Source organism: Onychostruthus taczanowskii, unplaced genomic scaffold, assembly GCF_017590055.1.
Source record: "Onychostruthus taczanowskii isolate IOZ18803 unplaced genomic scaffold, ASM1759005v1 scaffold292, whole genome shotgun sequence".
Lineage (NCBI taxonomy): Eukaryota > Metazoa > Chordata > Aves > Passeriformes > Passeridae > Onychostruthus > Onychostruthus taczanowskii.
In genome coordinates this window covers 2,781-15,797 of record NW_024500262.1, presented here as the reverse complement: position 1 = coordinate 15,797, position 13,017 = coordinate 2,781, and the positions used below count along the sequence as shown (strand labels likewise).

Below are 13,017 nucleotides of genomic sequence, written 5' to 3'. Positions count from 1 at the left end.
GGTTCCCCGGGGTGTCCCTGGGGTGTCCCAGATGGACAGCCAGGCTGGCAGAGGCCAGACAAATGGACATATGCGGTGGCACTTGCTGGATGGCTGGACAGAGGCTCAGCCGGACAGCTGGACAGCCGGACAGGCAGAGGCTGGATAGCCGGACAGAGGCCGGACAGATGGACAGCCAGGCCGGCAGAGGCCAGACAGAAGGACAGCCAGGCTGGCAGAGAGTGGATGGCTGGACAGAGGCTGGACAGCCGGACAGACAGCCAGCCAGTCAGCCAGAGAGCTGGACAGCTGGACAGACAGCCAGCTGGACAGACAGACGGCCGGGCAGGCAGAGCCACCGGGCCGTGGCAGCCGCTGCCTGCGGAGCCACTCCCGGGGGCGGGGAAGGCCGAAGGGAACAAAACAATCGGAAAGAAGGAAGGAAAGCAAACAGAGAGCACAAACCAAAGAGCGGCGACCTCCGGACCTCGGCACCGCCGCCACCGCAGCCCAAAGGTCACCCGGCGGACCTTGGCCACCGGCCCCGCAGCGCTGGTGGCCATGGCGGTGCTGCCGGCCCTGGTGGCCTTGGTGGCCGTGCTGCTGGTCCTGGTTCCAGCGGCCGCAGCCCGCTTGGTGCCGTTCCTGTGGGAGGACCTGGCGTTCTTCACCACCATGGCGAGGGCATCGCTGCGTTGCCGCCGGCGCCTGGCCGGCCGGCCGGCCACCACCCTGCTGGACGTGTTCCGGCAGCACGCCCGGCTCCGGCCGCGCCGGCCGCTGCTGCTCTTCCAGGACGAGGTCTACACCTTCGAGGACATGGAGCGCCGCAGCAACCGCGCCGCCTGGGCCCTGTCGCGGCGCCTGGGGCCGCGCGGCGGCCGCACGGTGGCCGTGTTCCTGCCCAACGAGCCGGCCTACCTGTGGACGTGGCTGGCGTTGGCCAAGTTGGGTTGCCCCATGGCTTGTCTCAACTGCAACGTCAGGGGCCGGGCCCTGCGGCACGCGCTGGAGGCGGCCGAGGCCACCGTGCTGCTGGCCAGCCCTGGTGAGAGGGGACAGCGCAGTGTTCGGGGGGCTTGGTGGCCACCAAGGCCTCCATGGTGCTGGCCAGTCCCAGTGAGAGGGGACACTGTGGCATTTGGGGGGGTTTGGGGACTTGGTGGCATTGTGGCCACCAAGGCAACCCTGGTCTGTGCCAGCCCCAGTGAGTGCACTCAGTGGGGTGGGAGGATTGGCACGTGTGTCACTGTCCCTGTGTGTGTGTCACTGTGACTGTCCCTTTGTGTGTGTGTGACTGTCCCTGTGTGTGTATCACTCTGTGTCACTGTCCCCGTGTGTGTGTCGCTGTGTCACTGTCCCTCTGTGTGTGACACTGTCTCTTCCTGTGTGCCACAGCCTGTACATGGCTGTCCCTGTGTGTGTCACTGTCCCTCTGTGTGTGTCACTGTCCCCATGTGTGTGTCACTGTCCCCATGTGTGTGTCACTGTCCCTCTGTGTGTGTCACTGTCCCTTCCTGTGTGCCACAGCCTGGACAGGGCTGTCCCTGAGTGTGTCCCTGAGTGTATCACTGTCCCTGTGTTTGTCACTGTCCCTGTGTGTGTCACTGTCTCTGTGTGTGCCACAGCCTGTACAGGGTCTCTTCCTGTGTGCCACAGCCTGGACAGGGCTGTCCCTGTGTGTGACCCCCAGGTGCACCCATGGGATCGGGGCTCCCTTGGGGTGACCCCGTTTAGGATCACTGAGGGGGCCTGGCTGGCCGGGACCCCCCTTTTGGGGTGCTCAGGGTGTGTGGGGTGTCTGGAGGAGGCACAGGAGCCCCATTTTTGGGTGCTTGGAGCCTCCTTGGGCAGGTTTGGGGTGTCTGGGGGCACAGGACCCCTTTTCGGGGTGGTCAGGGTGTCTGGGGTGTCTGGGGGGGGCACAGGACCCCTTTTCGGGGTGCTCAGGGTGCCCCTCAGGATATGGGGGGTGTCTGGGGGGATTGCAGGACGCGCTTTTGGGGTGCTCAGGGTGCCCCTCGGGGTGTGTGGGGTGTCTGGGCAGTCAGGGACCCCCTTTTGGGCTGCTCAGGGAGCCCCTCAGGGAGGTTTGGGGTTCTCAGGGGGTCATGGAGCCATTTTGGGGTGCTCTGGGTGCCCTCCCAGGCTCCTGCCCAGAACCCTCTGGGTGCCCGGGGCCCTTTGGTGCCCATCCTGGGTTTTGGGGTGCCCACGGCACCAGGGCTCACATTTGGGGTGGGTGTGGTGCCCACCTGACCAGGTGCCCATTTAGGATACCTTAGGGTACCCACCTGAGAACCTTGGACCCCCATCCTTGATTCCAGGGTGTCCACCTGACCAGGTGCCCATGTGGGGGTACCTTAGGGTGCCCAGCTGGGAACCTCAACCTACCCATGATTGTGGGGGTGCCCACCTGACCAGGTGCACATTTGGGGGTACACTGAGGTGCCCACCTGGGAACCTTGGCCCACCCACCCATTCTGGGTGTGCCCACCTGACCAGGTGCCCATGTAGGGTCACCTCCGTGTCCGTCTGTCCCCGCAGAGCTCCACGAGGCCGTGGAGGAGGTTCTGCCTGACCTGCGGCGCGCCGGCGTCGCTGTTTTCTACCTGAGCGCGGTGTCGCCCACGCCGGGCGTAGAGGCACTGCTGCCCGCCATCGAGGCGGCGCCCGAGGAGCCGCCGCCTGCCGTGCACCGCGCCGGCGTCACCGCCAACTCCAAGGCCATGTACATCTACACCTCAGGCACCACCGGTGAGCTGGGCCCCCTCGGGGCTCGGGGGCTCGCAGGGGTGGGCACCTTGGAGGGGCTTGGGGGGCTTTCTGCAGCCCTGACCATCGTGGGTCCACCTGGGCCAGGTGTGTCCTGGCCATGTCTGTGCGGGTGGGTCAGCACTGATGGAAGGGATCTTGGGGGACCTTCTTCCAGCCCTGACCATCGTGGGTCCACCTGGGCCAGGTGTGTCCTGGCTGTGTGCGCACATGGGCAGCTTGGAGGGTTCTTGGGGGGCTTCCTGCAGTGCTGACCATCATGGATCCACCTGGGCCAGGTGTGTCCCGGCTGTGTACACACATGGGCAGCTTGGAGGGCTCCTGCAATGCTGACCATCATGGATCCACCTGGGCCAGGTGTGTCCCAGCTGTGTCCATGTGGGTGGGTCAGCATTGATGGAAGGGGTCTTGGGGGTCTTTCTGCAACCCTGACCATTGTGGGTCCACCTGGGCCAGGTGTGTGCTGGCAATGTCTGTGCGGGTGGATGAACATTGGTGGGGTCTTGGGGGTCTTTCTGCACCCCTGACCATTGTGGGTCCACCTGGGCCAGGTGTCCACACAGGCAGGTCAGCACTGGAGGGGTCTTGGGAGGTCTTTCTCCAGCCATGACCTCTCAGGTCCACCTGGGCCAGGTGTGCCCTGTGCCCGTGGATGGACTGGATGAAGCTGGACGAGGATCCTCACGGTTCCTCCAACAAGGGACAAAGACCCCAGTGGCAGAGACCCCCACTGTCCACCCCAGGACCCCCCAAGACCCCCCAGGAGTGTGTCCCACCCAGCCGTTGTCCCCTCAGGGCTGCCCAAGGCCGCGGTGATCACGGAGATGAAGCTGATGATGGTGGCCAGCCTGGCCCGCATGTGCGGCCTGCGGCCCGACGACGTCGTCTACACCACGCTGCCGCTCTACCACTCGGCCGGGCTGCTGGTGGGGCTCGGGGGGTGCCTGGACGTCGGTACGGACCCCAAAACCAAGGCCATGGAGGGAGGGTCGGACAGATGGACGGGATGGATGGATGGATGATGGATGGATGGAGGATGGATGGATGGATGGACGGATGGATGGATGGATGGACGGATGGATGGATGGATGGACGGATGGATGGATGGATGGACGGATGGATGGATGGATGGACGGATGGATGGATGGATGGACGGATGGATGGATGGATGGACGGATGGATGGATGGATGGACGGATGGATGGATGGATGGACGGATGGATGGATGGATGGACGGATGGATGGATGGATGGACGGATGGATGGATGGATGGACGGATGGATGGATGGATGGACGGATGGATGGATGGATGGACGGATGGATGGATGGATGGACGGATGGATGGATGGATGGACGGATGGATGGATGGATGGACGGATGGATGGATGGATGGACGGATGGATGGATGGATGGACGGATGGATGGATGGATGGACGGATGGATGGATGGATGGACGGATGGATGGATGGATGGACGGATGGATGGATGGATGGACGGATGGATGGATGGATGGACGGATGGATGGATGGATGGACGGATGGATGGATGGATGGACGGATGGATGGATGGATGGACGGATGGATGGATGGATGGACGGATGGATGGATGGATGGACGGATGGATGGATGGATGGACGGATGGATGGATGGATGGACGGATGGATGGATGGATGGACGGATGGATGGATGGATGGACGGATGGATGGATGGATGGACGGATGGATGGATGGATGGACGGATGGATGGATGGATGGACGGATGGATGGATGGATGGACGGATGGATGGATGGATGGACGGATGGATGGATGGATGGACGGATGGATGGATGGATGGACGGATGGATGGATGGATGGACGGATGGATGGATGGATGGACGGATGGATGGATGGATGGACGGATGGATGGATGGATGGACGGATGGATGGATGGATGGACGGATGGATGGATGGATGGACGGATGGATGGATGGATGGACGGATGGATGGATGGATGGACGGATGGATGGATGGATGGACGGATGGATGGATGGATGGACGGATGGATGGATGGATGGACGGATGGATGGATGGATGGACGGATGGATGGATGGATGGACGGATGGATGGATGGATGGACGGATGGATGGATGGATGGACGGATGGATGGATGGATGGACGGATGGATGGATGGATGGACGGATGGATGGATGGATGGACGGATGGATGGATGGATGGACGGATGGATGGATGGATGGACGGATGGATGGATGGATGATAGATGGATGGCTGGATGGATGGAGACAAGGACAAAAGATAAAAGCCTCGGGGTCACCATCCCTGTGCCATGTCCCCAGGAGCCACCTGCGTCCTGCGGGCCAAGTTCTCGGCCTCTCAGTTCTGGCCCGACTGCCGGCGCTACAACGTCTCCGTCATCCAGTACGTGGGCGAGCTCATGCGCTACCTGTGCAACACGCCCAAGGTGAGGCCCCGCCCACCCCAACCTCCCCCCTGAGTGGTCAGTGACGCTCCGGTCACACCCCGAGGTGGCCCTGTCCCCATGTCACCCCCAGCGTGCCGATGACCGGGAGCACGGCGTGCGCATGGCCCTGGGCAACGGCCTGAGGGCGGAGGTGTGGAAGGAGTTCCTGCAGCGCTTCGGGCCCGTGGCCGTCTGTGAGTTCTACGGAGCCACCGAGGGCAACGCCGGCTTCATCAACTACACCGGCAAGGTCGGGGCCGTGGGCAGGGCCAACAGGTTCGTCAAGGTGAGAACAGAACGTCCTCCTCGGGGTGGGAGGTGGGGACAACACCGGCGCATTGAGGGGCCCAACGTGGCTCCTCCAGTTGGGGTTCAGCCAAGGAAAGGTTAAGCCTTGGTTGAGTCTTGGATGAACCTCTTGGTGGTGGAGCAAACAGTGACATCTCCAGGGGAAGCCAACAGTATCCGTCAGGATGGGCTGGACAACAGCAGAGTCCCCAGAACGCCATTTTCACACCCAAAATGAGTCCCCTCCACCTGGTTGGCCAACACTGACGCAACAGTGTTGACGTGCAGCCTGATTTTGGGGTGTCCATGGGGACCTGGTCATCTCTGTGGCCCTTTGGTGCCACGTCTCCGCCCCCAGCCACCTGTTGAGAAAAAGCTGCAAAAATGAGATTTTTGAGCAAAAGCTTGGATGGAGCAAAAGCTGCGAAAATCAGATTTTCCTCCCTTCTTCCCCATCGTGTCATCCCCCAGCTCCTGGATTTGGAAGATGCCACCATGAGTTCATTTGCCGTTAGAATGGATCAGATCGAACCTTATTTGAACAACTTTAAATCAGATTTAATTTTAGTGATTTCAACTAAAAAACTTTAAATTAAGGACAATTAAACCCAAATGGTTTTTAACGCCCAAAATGTCGGGATTGGGGGTGTTCCGTGGGTTGGAACAGACCAATCACAGCAGACCACACCTGGAACGGGAAGGAAATTCTGGACGTTTCCATGGTAAGGAAATTCTGGAAATTTCCACAAGAAGGAAATTTCCACGGGAAGGAAATGCTGGAAATCTCCATGGGAAGGAAATTCTGGAAATCTCCACAGGATGGAAATTCTGGCAATTTCCACCAGAAGGAAATGCTGGAAATCTCCACGGGAAGGAAATTCTGGATACTTCCAAAGGAGAGAAATTCTGGAAATGACCATGGGAAGGAAATGCTGAAAATATCCATGGGAAGGAAATTCTGGAAATTTCCACGGGAAGGAAATCCTCCTGCCTGTTTCTAAGCCCAGGTTTGTCCCTCCCCTGCAGCTCTTCGCTCCCTTCGAGCTCATCAGGTACAACGTGGAGCAGGACGAGCCCGTGCGCGACGAGCGGGGGCTCTGCATCCCCACCAAACCCGGTAAGGGCTCTCTCGGGGGCTGGAGATGCACCAAAACCACCTCTCAGCCCTGGCCACCACCCTCCTGGTGAGCAGAAGCCGCCAGGAACCCCTGGAAGAAGCCAAGGCAGGGGTTGGGCAGCCTCCAAGCCTCCTCTTCCTCCCCGAAGGTGAGACGGGGCTGCTGGTGATCAAGATCACCAAGAACACCCCGTTCCACGGCTACGCCGGCGACTCGCAGAAGACCGAGAAGAAGATCCTGAGGGACGTCTTGGCCAAAGGCGACGCCTTCTTCAACAGCGGCGACCTCCTCATGATGGACAGCCAGAAGTTCATCTACTTCCAGGACCGTGTCGGGGACACCTTCCGGTAACTCCGGGGCTCCCGCGTGTCCGAGCGGTCGGTGCCGGCCCAAATCCCTGCTCACGGCTCCGTCCCTTCTCCTCCCCAGGTGGAAAGGGGAGAACGTGGCCACGACGGAGGTGGAGGCCACGCTGGGCTTGGTGAGCTTCATCCAGGAGGTCAACGTCTACGGCGTGGCCGTTCCGGGTGAGTGCCACCAAGGACATGGGGGTGTTTGAGGTGGGTGAGGCGTCCCCAGGTGGTCTCAGCCACCACCAAGAAGGTTCAAAAGGTGTTTTACATCCAGAGTTGTTTTGAGCATGAAACATCCCCCACAACAGCCCAAAGATCCCCCAAAACGGTGAAAATGGGAGTTGGTTGCCCAAAGCGAGTGTCAGGTGCTGGGTTGGGTCAATGTGGCCACAAAGAGGCAAAAATAGGGAGTGTTCACCCAAAATGAGCACCCAGAATGGTTCTGGGCACAGGACGTGCCTCCACCACCATCCCAGCGGCCTCCGCGGTGCCAAAACTGGGACAAACCCACCCAAAACACGTTTGGCCACCCCACACCCCCCCCCCCCAGTAGCCCAGGGGGACTCAAGAAGTCCCCAAGGAGTTGGGGTTGCCCCAGGTGACCCCAGGCAATGTTGGCAGGGTGCGAGGGCCGCTGTGGCATGGCCGCCGTGCGCCTCAAGGACGGGGCCACCTTCGACGGTGACAAACTCTACGCCTTCACGCAGGACACGCTGCCCGCCTACGCCGCCCCCCGCTTCATCCGGATCCAGGTCAGCGGGACCCTCCCCCCCCGGGGGCTCCTGGGAGCTTCGGGGTGGTGGGGCTGGCCTTGGGATGGAGATGGTCCAGCACTGGAGCACCCAGTCACGGCCAGGGGGAATCTTGGAATGGTTTGGGTTGGAGAAGACATGAGGGCTCCTCCAGTTCCATCATGGCAGGATGGAATCGTGGAATGGTTTGGGTTGGAAGGGTCTTCAGAGCTCCTCCAGTTCCATCCTACCAGGAATCATGGAGTGGTTTGGGTTGGAGGGGTCTTCAGAGCTCCTCCAGTTCTGGCATGGCCAGGTGGAATCATGGAGTGGTTTGGATTGGAGAAGACTTCAGAGCTCCTCCAGTTCCATCATGGAAGGGTGGAATCATGGAATGGTTTGGTTGGAAGAGGCATTAAGAGTTTATCCAGATCTGGCCATGGCCAGGTGGAATCATGGAAGGGTTTGGGTCAGAAGAGGCATTAAGAGTTTATCCAGATCTGGCCATGGCCAGGTGGAATCATGGAAGGGTTTGGGTTGGAGGGGGTCTTCAGTTCAGAGCTCCTCCAGTTCCAGTCACAGCACTGGTGTCCCCCCAGTTTCCCACGGTGGCATTGGTCACCCTGTGCCAGTAACGGCGCTGGGGGTGCTCTGGTGACATTGTGGGGCAGTCACCCCCTTGATGGTGGCACCGTTCCTGGTGTCACCATTCCTGACCTGTCCATTCCCAGTGACGGTCACTCAGGGTCACCCTGTGCCGATGACGGCATCGTCCCGATGAGGGTGTTGAGGTTCCCCCCTTTGCCATGACAGTGGTGGCCACCCTGTGTCAACAGGGGTCACCTGGTGCCAGTGATGGTCACCTGGTGCCAACAGGGGTCACCCCCTGCCAACAACGGTCACCTGGTGCCACTGTGGGTCACCTGGTGCCACTGAGGGTCACCTGGTGCCAACAAAGGTCACCTAGTGCCAACAGGGTGGTCAGTGGTGCCAGTGGGGGTCACCTGGTGCCACTGAGAGTCACCTTGTGTCAACGAAGGTCACCTGGTGCTAACGGGGGTCACCCTGTTCCAACAGGGGTCACCTGGTGCCAGTGGGAGTTATCCCATGTCAACAAGGGTCACCTGGTGCTAACAGGGTGGTCAGTGGTGCCAATGGTGGTCACCTGGTGCCAGTGATGGTCACCTGGTGCCAATGGTGGTCACCTGGTGCCAGCGAAGTTCACCTGGTTTCAATGGGGGTCACCCCATGCCAACAAGGGTCACCTGGTGCCAACGAGGGTCACCTTGTACCAATGAAGGTCACCTGGTGCTAACGGGGGTCACCCTGTTCCAACAGGGGTCACCTGATGCCAGTGGGGGTCACCCCATGCCAACAAGGGTCACCTGGTGCCAACAATGGTCACCTGGTGCCAATGGGGGTCACCTGGTGCCAGTGAGGGTCACCTGGTGCCAACAAAGTCCACCTGGTGCGAACGATGGTCACCTGGTGCCAATGGGGTTCACCCCATGCCAACAAGGGTCACCTGGTGCCAACGAGGGTCACCTTGTACCAATGAAGGTCACCTGGTGCTAACGGGGGTCACCCTGTTCCAACAGGGGTCACCTGGTGCCAATGGGGGTCACCTGGTGCCAACAGTGGTCACCTGGTGCCAGTGATGGTCACCTGGTGCCAACGATGGTCACCTGGTGCCAGCGAAGTTCACCTGGTTTCAATGGGGGTCACCTGGTGCCAACAAGGGTCCCCTGGTGCCAGTGATGGTCACCTGGTGCCAACGATGGTCACCTGGTGCCAGCGAAGTTCACCTGGTTTCAATGGGGGTCACCTGGTGCCAACAAGGGTCCCCTGGTGCCAGTGATGGTCACCTGGTGCCAACAAGGGTCACCTAGTGCCAACGAGGGTCACCTTGTACCAATGAAGGGCACCTGGTGCTAACGGGGGTCACCCTGTTCCAACAGGGGTCACCTGGTGCCAATGGGGGTCACCTGGTGCCAACAGTGGTCACCTGGTGCCAGTGATGGTCACCTGGTGCCAACAAGGGTCACCTAGTGCCAACAGGGTGGTCAGTGGTGCCAATGGTGGTCACCTGGTGCCAGCAATGGTCATCTGGTGCCAATGGGGGTCACCTGGTGCCAGAGAAGTTCACCTGGTTCCAATGGGGGTCACCTGGTGCCAACAATGGTCACGTGGTGCCAGCGAAGTTCACCTGGTTCCAATGGGGGTCACCCCATGCCAACGGTGGTCACCTGGTGCCAGTGGGGGTCACCTGGTGCCAGTGAAGTTCACCTGGTGCCAGTGAAGTTCACCTGGTGCCAACGGGGGTCCCCCCAGGCCCAAGTCACCCCCAGTTTGTCCCCTGTCCCCAGGACGCTCTGGAGATCACGGGCACCTTCAAGCAGTGCAAGAGCAACCTGGTCAAGGAGGGCTTCGACCCCAACCTCGTCCGGGACCGGCTCTTCCTGCGCGACGCCGCGCGCCGATCCTACGTGCCGCTGAGCGCCGCTGCCTTCCGGGACATCCAGGATGGGAGGCTCGCGCTGTAGCGGCCCGCGGTAATTAGCAAAGGCTAATTAGGGGCTAATCAGGCACTTTGGGCAGTTCTGGAGCACCTTGGACTTGGTGGAAATTAAACCCTTAATTCCCATTTTTGAGTCTTTTTGGGATTGTAGCGGCTCCTCTGGGGGCTCCGCAGTGGCCCCGGAGCGCTGACGGCCCCAGGGGAATTAGCAAAGACTAATTAGGGGCTAATTTGGAGCGCCTTGGACTTGGTGTCAGCTGGGCTGGCACCTCCACGCTGGAAATGAAACCCTTAATTCCCATTTTTGGCTGCCAAAGGATTTGGGGGACTTGGGTCTTTTTTGGGGTTGTAGCACTTCGGCAGTGGACCCTGGGAGCTGATGGCCCCGGGGTAATTAGCAAAGGTTAATTCGGGGCTAATCAGACACCTTGCAGTTGGTGTTAGCCTGGGCCAGTGCTGGAAATGAAACCCTTAATTCCCATCTTTGGCTGCCAAAGGATTTGGGGGATTTGGATCTTTTTTGGGATTCGCAGTGGACCTGGGGAGCTGATGGCCCTGAGGTAATTAGCAAAGGTTAATTAGTGGCTAATCAGGCACTTTGGGAGGTTTGGAGCACCTTGGAGTTGGTGTTAACCCAGCCCAGTGCTGGAAATGAAACCCTTAATTGCCATTTTTGGGCTGCCAAAGGATTTGGGGGGTTTGAGGTTTTTGGGGTCGGACTCCCCCGTTTTCCCCCCGGAAGGGGCAGGGATGCCCCAGCTCCAAATGGGGGATGGAGATTTTTGTCCTTGTTCCATCTGGAGCCCCCAAAACCTCGTCCTGTTCCTGCCCCGGGCTCTGATTGGGAACAAATCCTGGGAATTCCATCCCAGCCCCTCAGCAACCCCACGGGGAAGAATTCCAATATCCCACCTAATTCCCTAAATTGGGAATTCCTTCCCAATATCCCAAATGAATCTCTAAATTGGGAATTTTTTCCCAATATCTCACTGAAATCTCCCCAATTTCCCACCTAATTCCCTAAATTAGGAATTCCTTCCCAATATCCCACTGGAATCTTCCCAGTTTCCCAAGTTATTCCCTAAAATGGGAATTTTTTCCCAATTTCCCACTGAAATCTCCCCATTCCCAGTGTGATGTCACTGCTCCTCTGAAATCCCAATCCTGATTCCATTCCAGCCCCTCCCCAAATGATTTCTCCCTAAGCCTTCCCCTACGAACCCCACAAATTCCACAAATTTCCCCCTAAAAATCCCATAAATTTTGCCTAGAAACCCCCATAAAACCCCCACGAATTTCCCCTAGAAACCCCCATAAATTAATTTCCCTACAAACCCCACAAATTTTCCCCACAAATTTCCCCAAATTTCCCCTAAAAACCCCACAAATTTCCACACATTTCCCCAGAAACCCCCACAAACCCCACGCAGAAAATTGGAAATCCTTTATTTACAAACCCCCGCGCGGCCTCCGAGCCTCGGAGCTCCACCAGCTCCCCAGCGCCCTCCTCCTGCAGCATCTCCGAGCAGCTCCGGGCGCTCCTTGGAGCTCCTCCGCGGCTCGGAGACCCCTCTCCTCTCCCCCTGGAGCTCCCCCCGCCGCAGCTCCGGCCCCTCCTTGGAGCTCCTCCGCGGCTCGGAGACCCCTCTCCTCTCCCCCTGGAGCTCCCCCCGCCGCAGCTCCGGCCCCTCCTTGGAGCTCCTCCGCGGCTCGGAGACCCCTCTCCTCTCCCCCTGGAGCTCCACCCGCCGCAGCTCCGGGCGCTCCTTGGAGCTCCTCCGCGGCTCGGAGACCCCTCTCCTCTCCCCCTGGAGCTCCACTCGCCGCAGATCCGCGGGTTCCTGGAGCTCCGCTCCCTTTGGAGCTCCACCCGCCGCAGCTCCGGCCGCTCCTTGGAGCTCCTCCGCGATTCAGCCCGCTCTCCCCTCCCCCTGGAGCTCCACCAGCCGCACCCGCAGGGTAAAATCCTTTATTTACAAACCTCCGCGCCGCCTCCGAGCCTCGGAGCTCCTCCAACTCCTCACCGCCCTCCTCCTCCTCCTGCAGCATCTCCGAGCAGCTCCGGGCGCTCCTTGGAGCTCCTCCGCGGCTCGGGGCCCGCTCTGCGCTCCCTCTGCAGCTCGGCCAGGCGCAGCCGCAGCCGCTGCTCGCGGCGTTTCCCGGCCTGGAGCTGCCTCTGGGCTTTGTCCAGCGCGTCCAGCGCGGCCTCGGCGCGGCGCTTCCAGAGCAGCGCGCTGCCCACCTGGTAGCTGTGCTCGCTCTGGATGTACGAGCCGGCGCGGGGCGGCAGCCGCAGCATGAACAGAGACGGGGACGGGGGTGCCGGGGGTCCCGCGGGGGCTGCGGGGGTCGGGGGGGCTCCCTCGGGCAGAGCCGGCGTGTTCGTGGCCACCTCGTCGCCCGTGGCCACCAGGAGGGTCTCTGGGATGGAGCCCGAGGGGCCGGGCAGCGCCGGGACCCCGCCGTGGTCGCCGGCCGGGGGCGGGCCGGGGTCTTTGGAGTCCCGCGGGAAGCAGGAGACGTCCGAGGGCAGCGGGGGGGGCGGCGGGGCCGGGAGGGGGTCCCGTCTGTGGGGAGAGGGACGGGGGTCAGCCCGGAGAGACCCCCAAAAGACCCCCGGAGAGACCCCCAAAATAGCCCCGGAGAGACCCCCAAAATACGCCTGGAGAGACCCCAAAATACCCTGGAGAGACCCCAAAATCCCCCGGAGAGACCCCCAAAATAGCCCCAGAGAGACCCCAAAATAGCCCCAGAGAGACCCCCAAAATAGTCCCAGAGAGACCCCAAAATACCCCCAGA

At 60.5% G+C, this 13,017-nt stretch overlaps 2 protein-coding genes across 2 annotated transcripts; one reads left to right on the top strand and one right to left on the bottom strand.

Annotated features, from left to right (window-relative positions):
• Nucleotides 1-225: 225 nt before the first annotated feature.
• Nucleotides 226-10,344, top strand: LOC121337848 (very long-chain acyl-CoA synthetase-like). Its single transcript, XM_041408220.1, has 10 exons — nt 226-1,027; nt 2,527-2,736; nt 3,550-3,708; nt 5,086-5,210; nt 5,302-5,496; nt 6,525-6,615; nt 6,765-6,963; nt 7,046-7,143; nt 7,591-7,721; nt 10,067-10,344. The coding sequence occupies exons 1-10, from the start codon at nt 226-228 to the stop codon at nt 10,241-10,243; spliced, it is 2,187 nt and encodes a 728-aa protein (XP_041264154.1). The 3' UTR covers nt 10,244-10,344.
• A 1,829-nt stretch (nt 10,345-12,173) lies between these two features.
• Nucleotides 12,174-12,785, bottom strand: THAP7 (THAP domain containing 7; the record flags this gene model as incomplete). The annotated part of the gene is made up of 1 exon (XM_041408209.1): nt 12,174-12,785. A coding segment is annotated over one exon (547 nt), but the record flags the coding sequence as incomplete, so codon positions are not given.
• Nucleotides 12,786-13,017: the final 232 nt, after the last annotated feature.

What these genes read in the sequence shown, in the direction of transcription:
- LOC121337848 (XM_041408220.1), top strand. Translation starts at nt 226, where the DNA reads ATGGCTGGACAGAGGCTGGACAGCCGGACAGACAGCCAGCCAGTCAGC. An exon ending in CGTGCTGCTGGCCAGCCCTG is followed by an intron (nt 1,028 to 2,526) that starts GTGAGAGGGGAC and finishes CTGTCCCCGCAG; the next exon opens with AGCTCCACGAGGCCGTGGAG. An exon ending in CGGGGGGTGCCTGGACGTCG is followed by an intron (nt 3,709 to 5,085) that starts GTACGGACCCCA and finishes CCATGTCCCCAG; the next exon opens with GAGCCACCTGCGTCCTGCGG.